This window comes from Panthera pardus, unplaced genomic scaffold, assembly GCF_024362965.1.
Source record: "Panthera pardus isolate Hobbes unplaced genomic scaffold, ASM2436296v1 HiC_scaffold_24, whole genome shotgun sequence".
NCBI classification, from domain to species: Eukaryota; Metazoa; Chordata; class Mammalia; order Carnivora; family Felidae; genus Panthera; species Panthera pardus.
In genome coordinates, this window is record NW_026526810.1 from 87655104 (window position 1) to 87678154 (window position 23051).

The 23051-nt window shown below is 36.3% G+C and overlaps 1 protein-coding gene across 2 annotated transcripts in view; it reads right to left on the minus strand.

The window, feature by feature from the left end:
- MDGA2 (MAM domain containing glycosylphosphatidylinositol anchor 2) overlaps positions 1-23051 on the minus strand; it is an 857656-nt gene that overhangs the window by 498138 nt on the left and 336467 nt on the right. For both annotated transcript variants that reach the window (XR_002080692.2, XM_019451903.2), the window contains exon 2: positions 506-645. Coding sequence is in view for 1 of the 2 variants with exons in the window: in XM_019451903.2 (XP_019307448.1) it covers positions 506-645 (140 nt within the window). In the remaining variant the exon portion in view is untranslated. The remainder of the gene's footprint in view (positions 1-505; positions 646-23051) is intronic.

Here is a 23051-nt window from a genome sequence, read left to right on the forward strand (position 1 = left end):
GCTGTAGCAGATGACTCTGAAAGCCTGAATGCATACACCTGCAAACATTTGTTTTTCAAAGTTTTCTATGAATATAATGATGAGGAGTAAGGAAAGTGCATGTGACCTCGTGCACCACATTCTTCAGAACAAATGCTTCCTCAGCTGCAATTATGTCATCATGAAATCATGCTCCACATTCTAAAATAAACTCATTGCCATATGAATTGTTATCTTACTGAGATATTTTTGTAGTTGTCTTTTTAACAGCTTCCTTAGAAGTGTCTTCCAAATTTCTCACAATACCAAAACAAAAAAATTCTTCATCTTATCCAAGTGAATACTTCAAGCGTGAATGTTCAGCAATCACCACCCTTATCCTGCACTGCAGACACGCAGTGACTTCAATGTCTCTCTCTCTCACACACACACAATTTTTTTAGCTAAATCTCCTGAAATATGTACATTTTTGACTTGCAAGAAAGGTCAATGAGAGTTTCCCTCACTGTCACGGTTCGGGACTCACCTGTGGACGTGGATGTCCTGTGACCAGACAGGTCAGTTCTAGGGTTTCTCCTTCCCGTATAGTATAGACCCTTTCAGAGTAGCGCTCCTCCTCAATGTTACAGGCCAAGCCTGAATGCACAATACGAACTGTTGGGGGAGCTGTCGAGTCAAGAAGAAGAGAGACAAGACATATAAAAAAAGTAAGTAAACTCTCCTCCCATGAATCATCTTCGTTGTCAGAGCAATTCTTATTAGACTTTACCACAGTCAGATCCATCAGTCTTAACACTTTGAGCAACCCCAAGGGATTAAAGATATTGCTGGACAGGAAGCTTTAAACTTTTCTAACAGTCACCAATACATTCTGAAAATGGCAAAGGGGAACATGATGGTAGGAGAAAACTCATGACTTAGGAACTCATCATCATTACAAGACTGCATGATGAGATCTGAATGCTAAAATGGGAGAGGTCCTTCCTTTTCTGAAACCCCAAATTTAATATAGAAAAGGACGCTGCCCAAAATCTAAGTAGTGCAACCTCCAGAGACCAATAGAAAGAATAAAGGAATTTAAATGAAAAACACTGGCATTTTTCTACTAATTTTGTAAGCCTTGTGGTGCAAATAGAGTGCTAATGAATGAGAAGATTTTGTTGTCAGGAATTGAACATCAACTTAGCTTTCAATATTTATAGACTCTTGTGTTGATATGAGCAAAAGATGATCGTTGAATTAAGCCATTGAAGAAGGCAATAAATCATTGATTCCCAAGTATAAAATTCTGATTCAAGAGAGACATAGTTCTCATGAAGCTATCCAAATTCCTAAGTGTTATTTTCTCCTCTTTCAATACCACACAGGCCAATAAAACTTGACTAGCATTAAATGACTTACTTATCACTGAAAATCCACTATATGCAAAAACTCTTCCAGTCATAAGAAACACTTAGATAATAAAATATGTTTGCTGTCACCAAAGAGATAAATGTCAGTTACTAGCTTCAAATTGGAGATCATTCTCATTTGTGAATTCAGGATTTTTATTTGTAATAAACACATTTGGGAATGGAGGAGAAAGGGTTATTTTAATTAAAGGCAAGTGGAAAGGCTACATCTACAGGTAAAGGATAGTAATCTCAAGAATTTCCTGTAGCAATCTTAACCTAAACATCAGTATTGTCAGTAGATGCTATGGTTGCTTAAAAATTAATGAAAGCACACTTGGAATTCTTTATGTAACATTAAAAAGATCATGAATATCGTAGAATTTGGTTGAACTTGGTGATTCTATGGAGGAAATAAAATGAATATAAGTCCAACTTATGGGAAAATTTCTTCTGGAAAAATCTGTGTTCTGAAAGTAATACAAAAGAAAAAGTTTCCAATATCTAATACTTTGTTTTATATAAACTAATGTATATAGCATTAACAATCGAAAAACATATTTTATTATCGTTCTCAATTTCAAACAGAAACTGATAGAAAAGTCTATAGATAATAAAATCATTGGGTATTTCAAGTTCTTTCTGGATCCCCAAGCTGAGTCCTGTTCTTCAACTTTCAAATTCAGGATCTCAGTTTCCAATACCCAGCATCAAATGACATGTAAAGATTTCCAGCAGGAAGATAAGAAGATTTAGAAAAGTAATTCTTACATTCACTATGCACAAAAACAATTCCCCAGAAACCTGTTTAAAATCCAGATTTCAGAGGTATGGCCAGAGATCTGTTATGGATGCAGAAAACTCAAGAATCTGCATTTTTGCCGAGCACCCAGATGATAACGATGCCAGTGCTACTTAGGCCAGATGATCAAAAATAATTTTCTAAGTCTTATAAGTATTTCTTGACTCAAGGAAAGTACTCCAAGGAATAAAATATCATTTTCCTTTTAATATTGTCAAGTAACTAAATTTCATGCATGCATCATTTCATTGGTTTGAACATTAAATTATGTTCAAAAAAATCAAATGTTTTGTTTGATCTATAAAATCAATTTATCAAAAAAAAAATTCACCATGTCTTTGGACCCTGTCTAGACACTGTAATAATTTGTTTAGTTTTATGACATTAGAAATCCTTATCTGCAGCGTTTTTCTGGGTGTTCTGATACACTGCACACAATGTTTCTGACATATCATTTCCTATAAGGATCAAACTTAAACTTCAAAGAAGCAAAATCAGAGAGCTACTTATTTTTAAGCATCCATAATAAAACTGTATACGTATGATAGAGGTTAACAAACTGATGACAATTAATAAACATTTTCAAAACAGAAATAGAAAATACAGATTCACTACTTTGAAATATTATTCTATGCCAAATGTATCTTAATAAGTGATAGCACACATTTACTAATACATCTAATTATAGAGTAACATGACAATTTTTCCAGATTAATTTACACATTATTTTTGTTTTAATTTCAAATCAATGAATAGCATTGTTATTTTAAGATATATCTTTCCAAAGCATCATTATGCAAATAAGTAGCTTTATTTAAAACATGAAAATTATACAATAAGCACACTGTGTTCATGTACAAGGCTTAATTTTCTACTTTCTTCTATATTTTAACACGTTCTTAGAAAAGGTAATGCCTATATATTGTAATCATTATGAACCTACTGTCTATCTTATGGTAAGGCAGAATATTCTACCAAAGTTTAGGAGTGGAAGATGTATTTTTCCTAGTATGCATTAAAATATGTGCTTAGTAACTTTCATTGCTCAGTGATAAGAGGAGTATTTTGGAAGCTTTCACTAACTCTTTGGTCTGCAGAAAGCTCAACTGAAAAGGTCTTAGTTCATCCAGGTCAACACTCTTATTTCCAAATTGGGGACATCAAGTGACCTGCTCATAGGCCTGTAGCTAGTTGTGGCCTAAATGAGATCAGAACCACTGGTCCTTTGTTCTTTTCACTACTTCATGCTATTAAAACTATGTCTGACATAGTTAAATAAGGGCTCTAAATAACTCCTAAACTAGACTTACACTACACTAGAGGGAAGAAAAAGATTAAGTGTTCACGAAGTAGAGCACTGCAAGTAGACCAACAACATAAACACTATAATTGCTACAAACAACCAAAGTAATATTGTCCCACTTCATCATCCTGCCTCCAGTATGTGCCCAACCCAAGAAATCTCACAACTGCCAAAATAATATGCTGAAAATTTCTATTTTCAACATGTCCTCTTCCTGCCTAAGGATCCATGATGTCTCTGCATAACGTTTCACAGAGGAATGCCTCGAGGAGTTCTGTAAAGGTCCTCATACTGACTATTCAATCTGAAACCATACTTCTCTGTAACATCAGCCCACCAGGGGTAAGGTAAAGAGCACTGAGATTTTAAGCCTTTGATCTCATATACAGATCTTCAAGCATGTATTTATTGAGCAACTGCTATCCATCAGATACGAGAGGCTTTGCTCACATATCCTCCCATCTAGAATTCCCAGACAGATATTTAGACCAATGTTCCTGACACCTTCTTGGATTATTTAGCAATGATTCTCCTTTCTTTTCTTCAGGAGATATGTACTGCCCAGTGATTTTCCTTTTCCTTAACACTCTAATTTTACATTAAGCATATCATTGCCAGGATGAGCACCATTTTTGGCATCTGCTCCATATCACATGATTCAGAATGCAGAGTAGATTTACATTTAATAATTTATTTTAATTTCATAATTAATTCCAAATTTATGTTTTAGCAAATATCACTATAATGACACCAACATCCTATTTTAGCAAAATATCAACTATTATGGCATTGAATTTACTTAACTCTAAATATAAATGCAATTTGCAGTACTCTAACTGAAGCACGTCATCTTTTATCCTCTGCCTTGTTGAAAAAAGCCTCAATTCATCATCCTGAAATTGGACTAAGGGTTATGATCCCCTTTGCCCTGTAGAGTCAGCAATAAATTAAAATGTTAAAATATTGCATGAGACTCATATTCATCCAAATTTGTTTGAAGTAAACCAAATCCCATTACATAAAATCTTTCCTAACACTAATCACATCAACTCCCTTAATTCGAGTAAATTGGCTTTGGGTTCAAAAGGTCAGCCTGAAAGGGCAAAAGAGAGATATTCTTTTATCTTGTTAGAGTATACTTTTGAAAGTTAAACCAAATTCTCTCTGTATGCTGTTGGAGAAAGGACACAAAGAAATTATGCTCCAATGGCAACAATCAGGAGCATTTCTAGGCTTTCATTCTCATATACAGACTTTCAAGCATATATTTACTGAACAACTGCTGTAGATCAGGCAGAAAGCTATGTCCCGGGGATATAAAAATTAATGTTGTGAGCTGTACCTTTTAGCGGCTTACAGCTCATAGGGTCTGTCCAATTAGGAAGGAGGGAAGGAAGGAAGGAAAGAAGGGTGGTACTCTAACAGAAAAAAGTGAAAAGTACTATAAGAGGACAACCCAGAAGATGCCTAAATCTGCCTGGAGGTTTCTAACATGAGTCAGTGACATGTAACCTAGGTCTGAAACCATGTGGTGGGAACAAAGGAGGACACTCCAGAAAGAGGAAGCAGTGCATTCAAAGGCACGTCTGCAAGAGACTGCCTGCAGTGTTTAGGAAATAACTACATTAAAATGTGGCCCACGTAGTTTATAACTTACTCTAAATGTTGACACTGGCGCCACTCTCTCAACTTGCCATTATGTCTCGAGACACAGCAGAGACGCCGTACAGTCCTAGGAATGGAAATGAGGGCAGAGACCTACTTCAGCGGGTTTTGTTAGGCAGGAGTTGAAGACTAACTCCAGGTGGGGTGAAGGAGGAGTTAAGATGACACAGAATTTTACACTTCAGTTAACTAGGTGGGAGATGACTGTTTAAATAGAAAATGCCTGTTGAGCACCAGGCTAGCTCAGTCAGTAGAGAATACAACTCTTGACCTCACGGTCCTGAGTTTGATCTCCATGTTGGGCCTAGACCTTATTTTACAAAAAAAAAAAAAAAAAAGAATAGAAATAAAATGCTCTCTTGATCACTACATACTCCACATTATTCATAGGTGGAAAAGATTTGAGATCAGGCGTTCTGAGCCCAAATCATGGAGGGGAGGACTTTGTTAGAGAAAAGACTTAGCTGCAAAGCATTTTCAAAAAAGTCATTTTCCAATAGCAGGCAAGCTATTAGCCAGTAAACAGGTTTGGTATTAGGAGTTTTCTCTTGTCTAAGAACTCCAGATAAGAGCTTTGTACTTTGGTAAATCCCTCAAATCCCTGATCCAACTACTCTCTTTGGAAATCCAGTTGCCAATATAATCTTGACACTCTTCAACACCAGGTCAAGACAGCTTATGTTCTTGATGCAGGTCCCAGATTTCCTGGGACAGGCAATGTGGAGAGGGATGCTCATTGGCCCCCTCTCAGAAGCCCTGGTAAAGACATCAGGGAACCACCCAGCACCAGCATCTCTCACACATTCTGTCAAGAGACAGAGACACAGAGACAGAGAGATAGAACATCTCACACCTCACTGCTCTCACATGGCTAGAGATAATACAGTTGACATTGTTAGTTAACAGCATTCTCTTAGCAAGCATTCAGTTGCGCTTTTCAAGCAAACATAACAATAATCAAATTTCTTCCCATTCTCCATTTTTGATTTAAGTGATCACATGCTTCCATAAAACGCTTCTCAGTTTTGCTGAACATCTTACATTTAGCTAATGACACTGTCAATAATTGGCCTCTTCTGCTTATTTCTCACAATCTCCAATACAGCACATTTAAATAGTAATTCTAAAAATGGTGTCTTCCTTTCTTAATTTCTCTCTCTCACCCAAGTGACTGGTTTAAGATAGAAGATGAGTCTTCTCCTCCCTCCTTTTTTCAGTATCATCTTCCAATTCAATACTTAAATTAAGTATTGTGTCTTTAGGCAGAGTCCATATTTATCGTTCTTGTTGTTTACAACAATTTGCTTAGTATCTTTTTTCTTAGGCGCATTATATTACATATTCCGATATAACAAACACAGGGAAGAAGAGAATAGGAAGATTTCGTCGATGAGGTGAAGAATTCAGTTTTAGATGCTAATGGTGAGCTGACCAACAACGGAAAAGTCACTGCTGTACATAAAGATTTAGAACTTCCAGAGTAGTGGGTGGTTGACAACAAGAGAATAGGCGAAACCTTGAAAACAGAGAATGCAAAGTGAGAAATGAAGAGGATAATGATAGAAACAGAGGAGTATGAATTCTTAATACAGAGATGCTAAGAAAAAGACTTTAATACGTTTCTAAAGTCAGAGAACTAGAAGGAAAACAAAGAAAATGTAGTTCTTTAAAAGTTACATTAAGAGGGGTGCCTGGGTGGCTCAGTTGGTTAAGCGTCCGACTTGGGCTCAAGGTCATGATCTCGTGGTCTGTGAGTTCGAGCCCCACGTCGGGCTCTGGGCTGACAGCTCAGAGCCTGGAGCCTGCTTCAGATTCTGTGTCTCCTTCTCTCTCTGACCCTCCCCCATTCGTGCTCTGTCTCTCTTTGTCTCAAAAATAAATAAACATTAAAAAATTTTTTTAAGTTACATAAAGAGATGCTCAAGCATGGGGAACTGTCCAAAATGTTACTTACAACAGGGTTGTCAGTTAGGAGGATCACAAACAAAAGGTCATTGCCTATGAGAGCTAGGATGGCATTTGGTGAATTTTGAGTGAGATATGGTATTAGAGTAATGGGGTCAAAAGATGAATGAGGTAAGACTCAATGGAGAGAGAAAAGTCTTAGTAGGTCAAACCAACTTAGGGCAAAAAGTAAAACTTCTATTCAGGTTCGCCCATAAGTGAAAAGGAACGTAAGTATAAAATGGAATCCTTTAACAATATCATACCATCATCTCAGAACTGCAAAGACTAATTATTTATTTTTTTTAATGTTTATTTTTGAGAGAGGGAGAGGACAAAGTGCAAGTCAGGGAGGGGCAGAGAGGGAGGGATACACAGACTCCAAAGCAGGCTCCAGGCTCTGAGCTGCCAGCACAGAGCCAGACGCAGGATTCAAACTCACAAACCGGGAGATCATGACCTGAGCCAAAGTTGGATGCTTAACTGACTGAGCCACCCAGGCGCCCTGCAAAGACGGATTATTTACATTATATAGTAAACAAACCATAATGTTTGTGTTTCCAACATAAACAACTTTATGCAATACTATACTATTTTCTATAATTCTTCATCATTCTTTTAAAATTGACTTCCCTGGGGTGCCTGGGTGGCTCAGTGGGTTGAGCGTCTGACTTCGGCTCAAGTCATGATCTCATAGTTCATGGGTTCAGCCCTGCGTCGGGCTCTGTGCTGACAGCTCAGAGCCTGGAGCCTGCTTCGGATTCATTGTCTCCCTCTCTCTCTGCCCCTCCCCTGCTCGTGCTCTGTCTTTCTCAGTGTCTCAAAAATAAATAAACGTTAAAAAAATTTTTTAATTGACTTTCCTAAAATCCTACCTGTTCTTCTTTTCCTTCTTTTTTTTCCTCTGTTTACTCTTTTACAAGTTTAACTTTTGTCAATTTCTGCACCACATATGCAGAAATCTCTCAAAACTATCTAATTTCTTCTATAAAAAATACAATCAAGGTTAATCCCTACAACACATAAATATACTTAAATGAACCCATATTTTAAAAAGAAAAGAAAAACAGAGACAAACCAAGAGCATTTATCTTCCCATCAAGGCCTCTCCTTGTCCTTCCTTTACAGTTTAGTGCTTAGAAATAACAGTACACACTCTAAGCCATCCTTCTGCGTCTGCTTTGCTATCCTCAGACCACAGCAGCCTGGCTTCTGCCTATTGCTTGTATTTATAAAAGGAAAATAGAAGATGGTAAGCTGCTAGATTTGGCATTATTTTGGTCTTCTACCTCTCCTTCAGTCTTAGTTTATCTGCCTTTGCCTCCATGAGACTATAAGGATCTTATGAAATTATACCCTTACTCTACATTTTAAAACAACATAGACTTATTAAATCCCACTAATATACTCACTACACTCATGAATATAAACACATATGGAAACATGTCCATAAACAAAATGTTCAATTTGTATGTCTATTCTAATAATTTCCTTAAAATGTAGTTAAAATCCCTCTGTCATTGCCCTAAGTAATCCCAAATAGGGCAATAGTCTGATACACAAACAACATACAGATTATTTTAGTCAATTTTTAGTTCCAAAAAAAAATCAGTTAGAAACTGACATTTGACTTTTTTGATTCATTGATTTCTTTTAATTAACTACTATTTCAGCATCAGTGTGAACTCATTTCCCTCCCCCTTTCCCCTCAACCTATATATTTGATTAACACAATATTCCTATTCACATCAGAGAAATACCTTTTTATATTTACAAAATATAAAAATATATTTTATATATAATAAAATAAAAGTACTAAGATCCTATTGATTATTCTGGATTTAACCAAAAGAAGGCCATATCTACCTCATATGACTTTGAGAAAAGGCTCTTAATATGAAAAGTTTTAAATATTTTGCATTATTTCTTCAGTACATGTTGAGCAGCATTGTTGTAAGTTAATTGAGCTCCCCTGAGAGACTCTCCAAAGCCCAAAAGTAAGGTAAGAAAATTAAACCCTGAAGCCTCTGCTTTTAGAAAGGAGCTGTTAATGTTTTCTAAATAACAGAAGTTAATATGATTTTTTAGGTTAGTGTCAGCTAAGTATTTAAAGAAAAGTGTTTAAGTTAAAAATTTTAACTCAAGTTATCTGTTTATATGCAACAGATACTATTTAAGATGGAAGAAAGTCTGTCATCAAAAGAAAGTAACAATAATAATGTAATTATATACATGAAATATCTCTGATGAATACAGATACAAAATTCATCAACAAAATATAAGCAAACCAAATCCAAAAATATGTTAAAAAATCATTTACCATGATCAAATAGGATTTTTTCCAGGGATCCAAGGGTGGTTCAATACTCACAAACCAATCAATGTGGTATATTATGTCAACAAGAGAAAGGATAAAAACCATATGATCATCTCAATACATGTATAAAAAACATCTGACAAAGTGCACCATCCATTCATGATAAAAAATCCTCAACAAACCAGGTTTAAAGGAACATACCTCAACATAATAAAGGCCACACATTAAAAATCACTGCTACCATCATACTCAATGGTAAAAAACTGAAGAGCTTTCCTTCTAAGATGAGGAACAAGACAAGGATGTTCACTCTCACACTTTTATCCAACATAGTTTTGGAAGTCCTAGTCACAGCAATCAGACAAGAAAAAAAAGGGGGGAGGGGGCATCCAAAGTGGTAAAGAAGAAGTAAAACTTTGACTATTTGCAAATGGCATGATATTCTCTATATAAAACCCAAAAGACTCCATCAAACAAACTAATAGAACTGATAAATTAATTCAGTGAAGTTGTAGAATACAAAATTAATACACAGATCTGTTGCATTTCTGTATATTAATAATGAATTTGCAGAAAGCGAAATTAAGAAAACAATCCTATTTACAAATGCACCAAAACTAATAAAATAACTAGAAATAAACGTAACCAAGGAAGTGAAAGACCTGTACTCTGTACAAGTAAACACTGATGAAAGAAATTGAAGATGACACAAATAAATGGAAAGATATTCCATGTCCCTGGATTGAAAAGCCAATATTACTAAAATGTCCATGCTACCCAAAGTAATCCACAGATTTAATGTGATCTCTATCAAAATACCAACATTTTTCACAGAACTAAAACAAAATACTATTAAAATTTGTCTTGAACCACAAGACTATGAATTGCCAAAGTAATCTTATAAAAGAAGAATAAAGTTGGAGGTATCACAATCCAAGATTTCAAGATATACTACAAAGCTAATCTAAATAGTACAGTATTAGCACAAAAATAATCACATAGATAAATGGAGCAGGATAAAGAGCACAGGAATGAACCCATGTCTATATGGTCAGTCAACCTATGACAAAGAAGGCAAGAATATACAATGGGAAAAATGACAGTCTCTTCAATAAATGGTGCTGGGAAAACTGACAGCTACATGTGAAAGAATGAAACTGGACCACTTTTCTACACTCTACACAAAAATAAATCCAAAATGGATTAAAGCCCTAAATGTGAGACCTGAAACCATAAAAATCCTAGAATAAGCCCTAGGCAATAATTTCTTTAACATCAGCCATAGAAACATTTTTTCTAGGTATGCCTCCTCAGGCAAGAGAAAGAAAAGCAAAATTAAAATATTGGGACTACACCAAAATGAAATGCTTTTGCAGAGCAAAGGAAACCAACAAAACAACAAGATAACCTACTAAAAAGAAAAAGATATTTGCAAATGATATACCTGATACAGGATTAATATCCAAAATATGTAAAGCACTTACACAACTCAACACCAAAAAAGCCCAAATAATCAAATTAAAAGACAAGCAGAGGATCTGAACAGATATTTTCCAAGAAGGATATACAGATGTCCCACAGAAATATGAAAAGATGTTCAATATCACTCATCATCAGGGAAATGCAAATCAAAATCACAATGAGATATCACCTCACACCTGTCAGAATGGCTAAAATCAAAAACTCAAGAAATACCATGTGTTGGCGAGGATATGGAGAAAAAGCAACCCTCATGCTCTGTTGATGGGAATGCAAACTGGTACAGCCACTGTGGAGGACAATATGGAGGTTCTTCAAAAATTTAAACTAGAATTACCATTTGATCCACTAACTCGACTACTGGGTATTAACCCAAAGAAAATGAAAACACTAATCTGAAAAGATACATGCATCCTTTTGTTGATTGCAGAATTATTACAATAGTGAAGATAGGAAGCAGCCCAAGTGTTCATCTATAGATAAATGGATAAAGAAGAGGTGGTATACACACACACACACACACACACACACACACACACACACACACACGCTGGAATACTACTCTGCCATAAAAAGGAGATCTTGCCATTTGTAACAACATGGATGGATCCAGAGTATATTATGCTAAGCAAAATAAGTCAGTCAGAGAGAGACAAATACTATACGATCTCACTCATATGTGGAATGTAAGAAACAAAACAAATGAACAAACAAACAAAAAGAGACAAAAAAACCAGACTCTTAAATAGAGAACAAACTAGTGGGTGGGTGCCAGAGGGGAGGTGTGTAGGACAAGTGTGAAATACATAAACAACACTAAGAACAGAAAATAAAATGGCCTTCAATAATAATACAACTATGTGCATGAAATTTTGAAGTTAAACACAAAAATCAGTAATGCAATTTAAGTTGTAATGTTAAAACAAGAATAAAACCAATAATGTTTTTGTATAAAAGAACTACCTTGTAATGTCATTTTCTAATATTATCCATTCAGGGTACTAACTTTGCAGAAAATTAAACACATAACAGCAAAATATAATCTAAACTATATTCCACAAAATAACATTTTGTGTCCTATTTTTCTTAAGTGAAACAGTATAAAAATTTTAAATTTTATTACATGGAGGTTTCTATATTTGCAAATTCGGATTTCATCAAAAATATCTCTTTGTTTTCACCTAGAAGCATAACCTATTAATATCTATAGCTAAAACTTCAAAGACTCTTATATGTTTTATAGATGAAAAACACATTTCACTGAATCTAAGGTTTTTAACATTCCTTTTTTCAAATAGAGCATTTGACAACCTCTTATGTGTGTTCCATAGAGGAACCGTGGACCTCCAAGTCTTAGTTGGCCTCCAGTTCCCTACATCCTTGTCTCTATGTGGACATTCCTAGCCCAAACCCTTGACTATGTTCTTCCTGGTATTTTACAGGGGAAATATCTGACTTACACCTAGCAAATATTTGAAAGCCCATCAAATATTTTGTTAATCTTGTATTTTGCTCACAAAGGATTCGTGTGGACTAAGCTGGGTACCCCAACTTGAAGGTAATTATTATGGGGAACTGCACATTCCTCTTCCTGGGTAGGAATGAGATACCCTATACACAAGTTCCTGGCTTTCTATTGGATGCTATAGCACATTCTGAATTGTTTGCAACTAGTAGTTGAATCATGTCTCTAATAAATTTTAGAAAAATAAAAAATAACTACTCCAGAAACTTTGAAGCCTAGGCCGTAGACTATCAACTTCAACAACAAGCTGAGACAAACACTATCTTGCTTTTATGGCACTGTTCTTTTTGGGCTTTGAGTCAGTGTGGGGGCACGGTAATGGAGACACAGACCCTATTATAACACTGCAAGAGAGGGCAGCATTTAATCCTTAAAACCTCTGATTAGGTCTTCTCCCTCTAAATCAAACTTGTGAAATGGCTTCCTCCTAATAATGTCAGAAGCTATGTATCATGCGGTCAGTGAACCATCCAAGGTTCTTTGAACCACATCTTCCTTGCCCCTTATGAATTATTACCACATCTTATGAGATCAGGACTCTTGAAGCCACAGGTACTGATTACATCATTTTTTTTTATCCCTCTGGACTGAAATGTATACCTCAATACACTCATCCTTCAGAAAAATTAAGAGCTTTACAGCCTTCTGGAAGGAACTTAAGCTACAGCAAATACTAACTAAAATGAAATTAGTCTCATCATTGTGCTGCAACCTTAATCACAAATTGGGTATTTACAGAGAGCCATTCTTCCAGTCTAGCTCATCAAAAACAAAACAAAACAAAACAAAACAAAAAAAACGAGATTTACTACAGAATATGCCAAAAATGAAAACTTCAATTTGCTTCTCCAAGAGTGGCAATGGCAAGCAGAAAATGTTGATAATCTGACCTGCCAATTTCCCCATTGTTTCTCTCCACTGAGAAATCACTGCCGCTGCCTGTGACTAACCCCAAGGAGAACAACTTCCTCAACATGTCAGGAAAATGCCTTCTGGACCCCAGAATGCAGGAATCAGTGTGGCAGTGAGCCACGCCCAAAATCCCCTACTGAACAGAGCAGAAACGAGATTATCACTAAGCAAAAATGAGTCAGAATCCACTAGGGCAATAATGTACTCCATGGACTGAGAATTTAGCAAACACCAGGCACCTGTGTAACAAATGTGATTCTGACAATCTCTAGTTCTCTCTAAAACCTGAAATGTTTATTTGTAATTTCCATTGAAGAAAACAAGACACCTTCAGTGAAATTCAATAAATTGTCAGCGTTTACTTTTAACTACAATTCTGCCTTACCCTAAAAAACAAATTTTGTTAGGGTGCCTGAGTGGTTCAGTTAGTGAAGCGTTCAACTCTTGATTTTGGCTGCAGTCATGATCTCGTAGTTTGTGAATTCAAGCCCTGCATCAGGCTCTGTGCTGACGGTGGGTAGCCTGCTTAGAATTCTCTCTTTCCCTGTCTCTCTGCCTCTCCCCTGCTCGCTCGCTTGTGCTCTCTCTCTCTCAAAAAAAAAAAAAAAAAAGCTTAAAAAAAACACAAATTTTGTTGTGTTTCATTTTGCGGCGCTGCATCTTTTTAAAAGGTCAAACATTCCCTTATATCTTTGGAATTTAGGGGAAAGAACCAAAAACAGAAAGAAAATGATCAATCATTTATATACTGACAGGTAAAACGTGTTTTTATTACATTACTTGGTGCCATAAGACTCAAAGTAAAAACATCTGTCTAAATCATGTAATGTGACACATAAGCAATTATTAGTAAGTCTTATCATCCACCATCCAATTATTTTAAATATTAAGCTTTGACAATTTCAAACATACACATACTTTCTCTGCTTCCACGTCACACTTGCACTCATTGTCTTAATCTCAATGGTAAAGATAACACCTGCCTATCTGTCTGGACCCACCAGGTTTTTTCCCATGAACTTCAGTCCATTTTCAAAAATTGATTTAGAGTCTTCTGACTTTTCTTAAACTATGTTTCTGGACTTTGAATATCCTACCCTCTTCTTTGCACTGCTGTTTGTCTGATATATGAAAATCCAGTGAATGACCAAGCCCATTATGATTCAAGTCACCAGCTCTGTCCGTCTTTCCAGGTCCCCTACAATGAACCATCACTCATGTATCATCTTACACCCCCACTTTTACTGACCCACTGTCCCAGAGATCTATATCACCAATGCCAACATTACAATTTTACATCACCAACATAATGTAAGCCAATACCTAAAACAGTCAAAATTTTAAGAAAAGAAAAACGGAATTTATTCTTTCAATAATAAGTTTTTTTCACAAGAAATTTTCTCCCACACCTGCTTAATGTTATTGGTAAATAATGAACAATGAATTATATGTATGTATGTATGTACATATGTGTGTATGTGTGTATATATATATATATATATGCGTGTGTGTATGTGTGTGTGTGTATATATATACACACCTCTAGACAGAAAGTCTTTAATGATGAAAGTTGAATCTTTCTAATGTTGCTAATTTACAGTACTGGGTTTGAAGTTGGGTTTCCTGGGTTGGGAAATACTAGCATATAATCTTGGATAGTCTCACTTCCTCACGTATAAAATGAAGATAATAAAACTTTTTACTTCACACTGCTGCAGTGATCATATTAGATAATGCATATCTGAAGCTTACATCAGTGCCTGGCTCATAGCAGTAAGCATTCAAAATTTTAGTTTTTGTTGGCAGCCTGAAATCCTCATGTATAGAGCAAACATTGGAGGAATGATATTATTACTGATTAGTGAAATCATTATATTATCTTCCCAATAATTTACATGAAAAAAAATGAAAAATATCTGTAACAATTACACCAACTTAATATAAATTGTCCACATAATGAAACCATCAAATTTGTCAACAAAGCTAAGCTTCTCTTTTTGAGGCCAGTTTATCAAGTAAATAAATGAAAATTGTTGCTGAAAATGTCAACTGAAGCTGGTGTTTTTCTAGAATAAATTTACTTAATATTACAAATCATTTTAAATAAATAAAAGTAGGAAAACGCTTAAAGAATAACAAGTGGGTGTATCTACAGAGAAGTATTTCAGAAAGGCTTTTGTCTACTTAATCACAGAATCAGCATTCTTGTAAATATATTTTAGGGGCACCTGGGTGGCTCAGATGGTTAAGTGTCTGACTCTTGGTTTCAGCTCAGGTCATGATCTCACAGTTTGTGGGACTGAGCCTTGTGTCGGGCTCTGTGCTGGCAGCACATATCCTGCTTGGGATTCTCTCTCCTGCTCTCTCTCTGCCTCGCTCCTGCCAGTGCTCTTTCTCTCTCAAAATAAATAAAAATAAAAACTTAAAAAAAAAGAAACACATGTTAATACTCAGAGTACGAAGCATATACTTGCTTCTCTACTATAATCTCAAAAAATACAAATATTTGTAGAAATTTCAAAGACATACCCAAAGAATTATAAAGGGACCTTTTCAATACTGAAGTTTCAATAACTAAAATGAATAGTGGAGGAATGTCACAAGCCAAAAATGTTATCATGCAGCTGAAGCCTCCATTTTAATTAAGGGCTGAGAACAAGAGGCCTGAGGGTCTAAATCCAGAGCTATTTTGACATATATCAAATGTTCCTTAATTTCCAATTAAAGGCCTTTTTGACAGGTTCTCATGTTGATATGTTCCTATTAGCTACTAGTACCTTTAAGTGGTGTTTTGTCACTGACCTACATTAGTATATCAAATATGACAGCAAATTAATGGCTTCACACACTAATAATTCATATTACAGTCTCTAGCCAAACATTTAGAAGAGCACCTCAATATCAATGAAACATGAATACCTCTGTTTCAACTTTATTTGATTAGACACTAAAGAAAAGTTGAATATAACAATAAATAACTTTATAGGTACTCAAAATCCTTTTTTTTTAATTTAGGATTTAGTACAGAGGTTACATAATTTAATTCTGGAAATAAATTTACTGTTTAAATAAATAAAACAAGACATACTTAATTTTGAGAAATCTAAGTACAAAGTCTTTGACATAATACATGTATGTATATGGCCCATGAGAACCTCAAATAAAAAACATGTAACTCATGTTGACATGATGTTTGTCCCTATTTTTCCCCCTTATATAAGGTAAGAGGTTAAAATATGTGACCCTGTATCATTCTTGAAGTGGGCACTGCTAAATGGCATGCTGTGGAGGTAAGGGCATTTATACTTTCTAGAAGACTTTGCCTAAGGCTTCCAACTACATTTTCTCAAGAAAAGTTCCTGTAGTGCTTGTCAGCACTGAAGAAGTCTACCCCTGGAAGGATCACATTTTCCATAGGTCATTTACATGGTGGGGGCAGGGAGGCCTATGGATCATCTCCATTTGGTTACCTAGGAAAAAGTGTCCAAAACCGCGAGGCTGTTCCCTGCACTACTCTAGCCTCTTCTCACCATTCTTATTCTAGAGTACACCAGCATTAAGCTATAAAATGGCCCGGCTACCATCTATATGATGGCTCACAAATTCAAACTGCCAATACAGACCTTAGTACTCGCCTTCTGGCCCCTATATCCTACTTTCTACTTGATAGTTTCTCTTGAATGTCATAAAGTATTCTAATATATCCAAAATTGAACTCATAACACCTTTATCTCGTCAAAAAAGATGTCTTCTTTCAGCCTTTCCTGTCATTGAATGGCAATACCATCAGAAAAACTGCCTCTACCAGATACCTAGACCTCATCCTTAACACATTACCGAGCTGTTGACTTTACCCTCTTAATTGGCTCATTCCATCTTCAGCACAAGTATGCTATCCCAAGCCACTATCACCTCTCAGTCAGACTACTACAAAATCATTCTAACCGATGACCCCTTTCCAAATAAATCTCCAGACACCACCCTAGTGGTAGTTTGAAATAACCAGATCAACCCTTTACTTAAGAACCTTCAGTGGCTCCCTAATGCTTCAAAATCAAATTGTTATTATTTGAATTTTGAAAACCCTGAACATTCTTCCCCTGATTCCACATCACATTCAAACTGTCCTCATTGTCTCTTCCAATCCCTCTAACTTGCTGGATTTTATCCTGGCTCAAGGCTTTTGCACCTGTTGCTCTCTCTGGTGCCAAAGTCCTTTTTACTCATCTTATCCTAGTTATTCCTTACTCAGTGCTCTCACTACAGGAACACGTTCCCTGGTTCCTCTGAATAAATCAAATCCCTTACTTATGGACACCCAGAGCAACATGAGCCTCTTTTTCATACCACCTGTCACAAATACAATTTTACATACACTTCTGTGGTTATTAAAGTCAGTCTCCTCCAGTTAGAAATAAACTGTGCCCTATTTTATTCAGCATTATATCTCAAGTGCCTAGCACTGTGTCCAGCACATAACGTACTTCATTAAATGTTTACAGAATAAATATATGGATGCAGTTAAAAAAAGAAATAGCCTATACAGATCCATAGTACAAAAGAGGGGGAGAGGTGGATGGAAGGAAAGAAATCCTTAGAAAAAAAGGTACACATAATTCTCGACTATGCACATACACTAGAAATGTAATTTTACAGATAACTCACATGTCTGTTTTCAAAAGTTCTGCCTTTTCCTAACTGATTGTCACTCCAGCAAATGGGACTAATCTAGGCCTATATCTCTTGTGGTAAAATAATTTACATCATAATTTTCCCTAGCCTGAGGACACAGCCTTTTGCTCCTCCCCACAGTCAGTTTATTATGTGGCAATTTCTACAAATAAAATGTCTGAGAACATGCTGCTTAAAATGCATATTGTGATTTATAATACAGTATTTTTCACTAAGTGTCATAATATCCCTCTAATGGGGTGGTGGATCTTCAGTCATCTCTTATTCTGGACTGGAACAAAAGACTATCTGCTCTATGCAGGCAAAGCACAGATACCGACATTTGCAAACAATATCCTTGGGTTTGACAATATCCAAACAAACCATCTTTCCCAACCAGTTTTTGCCACTGTACATTTCTGACTTGCAGAAAAACTGCAAAACATCTATTATAATCTGTAAAATTCTATTTTTTTTTCAAATAATGAAATTGTTTCCACCCATAGTTAGACCTTTATTGGTCTGTTAAACCTGTCCCTCCTTCTAGGACACCAATACCTTATATACTAAAAGACTGAAAGCACACTCCATTTCCAACCACCACATGCTACTGAACACCAGTCTTCAAAAAGAGGGTGTCAGGGATATTTCACCCCCTCAGGTTCATCTCTTATTTTCTGTAGACCTGCTAAAAAATTACAGGGGTTTATTTTCAATGATAGAAACAGCCACTGATAGTTGTCTTAAACACTAACTGATTGGGGAGCAACATTAAATGCTATTACTTTAAATTATTTTTGTTTATGACAAAAGCAAGAGAAATATACTTCAAATGCTTTAAAAGTTTTGTACTGTATGAGACACCTGGGTGGCTCAGTCAGTTAAGCGTCCAACTTCGGCTCAGGTGATGATCTCACGGTTCATGGGCTCAAGCCCCACATCGGGCTCTGTGCTGACAGCTCAGAGCCTGGAGCCTGTTTCAGATTCTGTGTCTCCCTCTCTCTCTGCCCCTCCCCCACTCATGCTATGTCTCCCTCTGTCTCAAAAATAAACATTTAAAAAATTTTTTTTGAAATAAAAGTTTTTGTACTGTAACAAAAAATATGCTATTTGCTATAGACTAAACGTGTCACCCTCCCCCAAAATGTTGGGTGCTTAACACCCAATACCTCAGAATGTGACCTTATTTAGAGAAAGGAAATTAATAGGGGTAATCAAGTTGAAATGAAGTCATTAGAGTCCACCCTAACTCATGTAACTGATGTCCTTACAAAAAGGTAAAATTTGGACATAGGCATGTACACAACAAAAACACCATGTGAATTTGAAGACAGAGAATGGGATGATGCATCCAGCCAAGCCAGGAAACACCAAAGATCACCAGCAAACCACCAGCAGCTGGGGGAGAAGCATGGAACAGATTCTTTTTCACAGCCCTCAGAAGGAACCAATCCTGCCAATACTTTACCTCAAACTTCCAGCCTTCAGAACTGTGACACAATAAATTTTTTATTGTTTAAGCCACCCATTTGCAGTGCTCTGTTACAACATCCCTAGGAAAGTAATACACTACTGAACAATTAGTGAGAAAGATGAGGGTTCCACACCTTGGCATTTCCCCTGATGACTTAATGTACAGCCCCCAAAACAGACAGGCAGGTAGGGATAATAGCAACACATCTTTCCTTCCTTCCTGTCCCCTTTTTCTTCCTTTCTCTTCCACTCTCCCTTCCCTCCTTTATTATTTTTTTTTTCTCTCTGCCCTCTCTCCCTTCTTTACTTCCTTCCTTTGGATAGCATGATGAGTAAGTCACAGTCGCAATCTCCAAGAACACTATTTAAAAGAAACTTGAGTTTCCTGAGTGGAGAAGCCCACTATTTTGTACTTAAATACAGCAAGAGAAAAGGAGAGATGGTAATAAAATCCAAAATTTTTATTCAAAACATAAGCTCCCCTCTAATTTTCCTAGAAAGGAATAGCTTGGATTTAAGAGATTTAAGACTATCTTGAGTATCTGTATGTGCACTGAAGTTCAGAGAAAGCCATCTATCTCTGCCATTTACCCATAAAACACTGTGAACCATATAAAACAAAACCAAAACTTTTAAGAGTTAATGGCCAAAGGGGACATAAACACAAACTTCATGGCTAAGGAGTTCCAAGAACACCCTTTGGAAAACTATGGAAAGGATAACACCTTTCCAGGAAAAACATAAAACATATACATGCCTGAAAATGATATATCTGGAGGTGAAAGAAGGCAGACAGATTGTCATGCTGAGTGATTGACTGGCTGTTCTTTCTTAGCTTGAGAGTGGCAACACACACACGTGCATACACACACACACACACACACAAACACCCCAAAGTGACTTTTCAATCAGTTCTGGGTAATCCTATACATTAGCTGCTGCGGTTCCCTCTTGTGTGACCAAGGTCACTGCAGTAAGGAAATAAGTCTGTTGGTATTTTTACTTCTCTTTCAATTAACTGCTTTTTGACACAGCTCTCATTCAACACAGCATTATTAAGATTACATATAACAATTACTGCAAATTTTATTTGTCAAATGAAAAGTATTGACCAAAAGATACATTATAGTGCTAGTTGATATGCACTGGCTGCCTTAAAGATGGTCAATTGAAAGCCAACATCTAGTTACTACATTTGCCAGTGTTCAATGTCGGCTGTCCTCAACTTGGGAATGAGGTTACCTTTTCCTCTTTTGTGGCTTCCTTCTGTACTACAAATAGGTCTTGTAAGAACTACTAAACCTTTGGGGCGCCTGGGTGGCTCAGTCGGTTAAGCGTCCGACTTTGGCTTAGGTCATGATCTTACTGCTTGTTAGTTTGAGCCCTGCGTTGGGCTCTGTGCTGACAGCTCGGAGCCTGGAGCCTGCTTCGGATTCTGTGTCCCGCTCTTTCTCTGCCCCTCCCTCACTCACGCTCTGCCTCTCTCTCTCTCTCTCTCTCTCAACAATAAATAAAATATATTTTTAAAAATTGAAAAAAAAAAGAACTATTAAAGCTAATTAACAGTCATCCAGTACCCTGTGGTACTCAACTTAGTAAATTTTATCTGAGCCAGAGAAAAAAAGAAAAATTACAATATTGTTCTAATAAGTTAACAGTTTAGCTATACAAGTTAACGATGCTTACAAAATAGGATACAATGATCTTTATAAGGATGTAGTCACACTGCATTACCAAAATAAACTTCCATAATCTTTTTGTCTGGAAAATTGATATGTCCTTATGTTCATCTTCTCTGCCATTAATGACTATTGATCACATATATTCAGAAAGAGAACAGCAATTATTTAATAATTTGTTTTATAATAATTTAACAAGGTGCCTTTCAGTTTTAGAACTTATGATTTTATAACTGCATGCTGCATTCTATTTAGACAGAAATATCTAGGTTGTTTATTGTTAAAATGCTAAAAAGTCACATTTTTCAAAACACTGAACTTCAAATGCAATAGTAAACTAAGTTAAGAAAGAGGTAGAGAGATTCCAAGATATTCTAAATAAGGAAAAGCATTTCTATTCACAGTATTCTATTTGGATTGTCTGATGTCCCTGTCATCAGAGACACAGACTGACCAGACAGGGGCCCACATGTCACAGAGGATATGTATTTAAAATTTATACAGCAGAATGTCACAAATGGAAGAGTAAACAGTTGTAAGGGGGGAAGTTAAGGGTTCCTACATGTAAAATAATGTTTTGTCTCCCTTAATAGGTATTCTGCTGACAGGTTTTAAAGTGTCAAAATCAGGGTACCTTCTGGCAGCAGTCTTGAGAAACAGATATGCCATGTAATTTGTTTATTGCTTTACTATCATCATCATCATCATCATCATCATCATTTTACTATTGGTGATCTCTGGAAGGAAAATTGAAGGCTGAAAAAAAAGAAGCTTACTGCTAAAATTTAATGAAGTCAAGCAACCTGAAAAGGAGATACAGATGCTGGAGAAACCAAATTCAATCTGATTTTATCCTTTAGGAACAGGGATGGAATAGAGGAGGCAGGACTTTTAATGCAACACTACCCAGAAAACATGACTTGCATATAAAAAAAGTAATTTCAATGGCATATCCACATCTCGGATTGTATTTATCATCTGTGGGTATTCAGATTCTCCATTTGGATCGAGAGAAAGCAGTAATTCTAGATTCTGTGAAGGGTAGACTAGTATTATTTCTTAAATTCTGTTTATTTACTGAAAAAATGAATATTTTTTTCAGCACCATGAGTCATGATGCAAATACAGAAAATATTTTACCAGCACTGGATTACATCAGCTAATGTATAACTGCCCCCCTCCTTGCCACCATGATTTCTAGCACCACCACCACCTGCTCTCACAAACATCTCTCTCTCTCTCTCTCTCTCTCTCTCTCTCTCTCTCTCTCTCTCTCTCTCTCTTTCTGGAAGCTGCTTAGTATTAATAGGAAGCTTGCAGTTGCCTCAAATAATAAATGGGAGAAGTTCATAAGGCAGGGTCATAGAAGCAGAGGGACAAATTCTGGGGTGGAAGAAAATCCCTCCCTTCATTTAAGTTTTTTTTAACATTTATTTTTTGTTGAAAGACACAGTGTGAGCAGGGAAGGGGCAGAGAGAGAAGGAGACACAGAATCCGAAGCAAGTTCCAGGCTCTGGGCTATCAGCACAGAGCCCGACACGGGGCTCAAACTCACGAACCATGAGATCATGACCCGAGCTAAAGTCAGACGCTAAACCGACTGAGCCACCCAGGTGCCCCTCCTCCCTTCATTTAAAGATTAACTTCAACCACTGGGGTGGAATGAACTTTGTTAAGTCATGCATATAGTATACAGTGTATACTTCCAAATTACACTGTGAGTAGCTATATGGGAAGATTCAAAATAAAGGGCTCAACCACAATTATTCTTGAAATGATTTGTGGCCAGACTTGATTAATGGATGTGATAAAATAAACAGTTCATGCACCAAACAGCAGAAAAATTTTTTAAAAAATACAAAATAAAGTTGCCTGTAACTATAAAAGAGCTACTAAACTCTTTAATCTGGA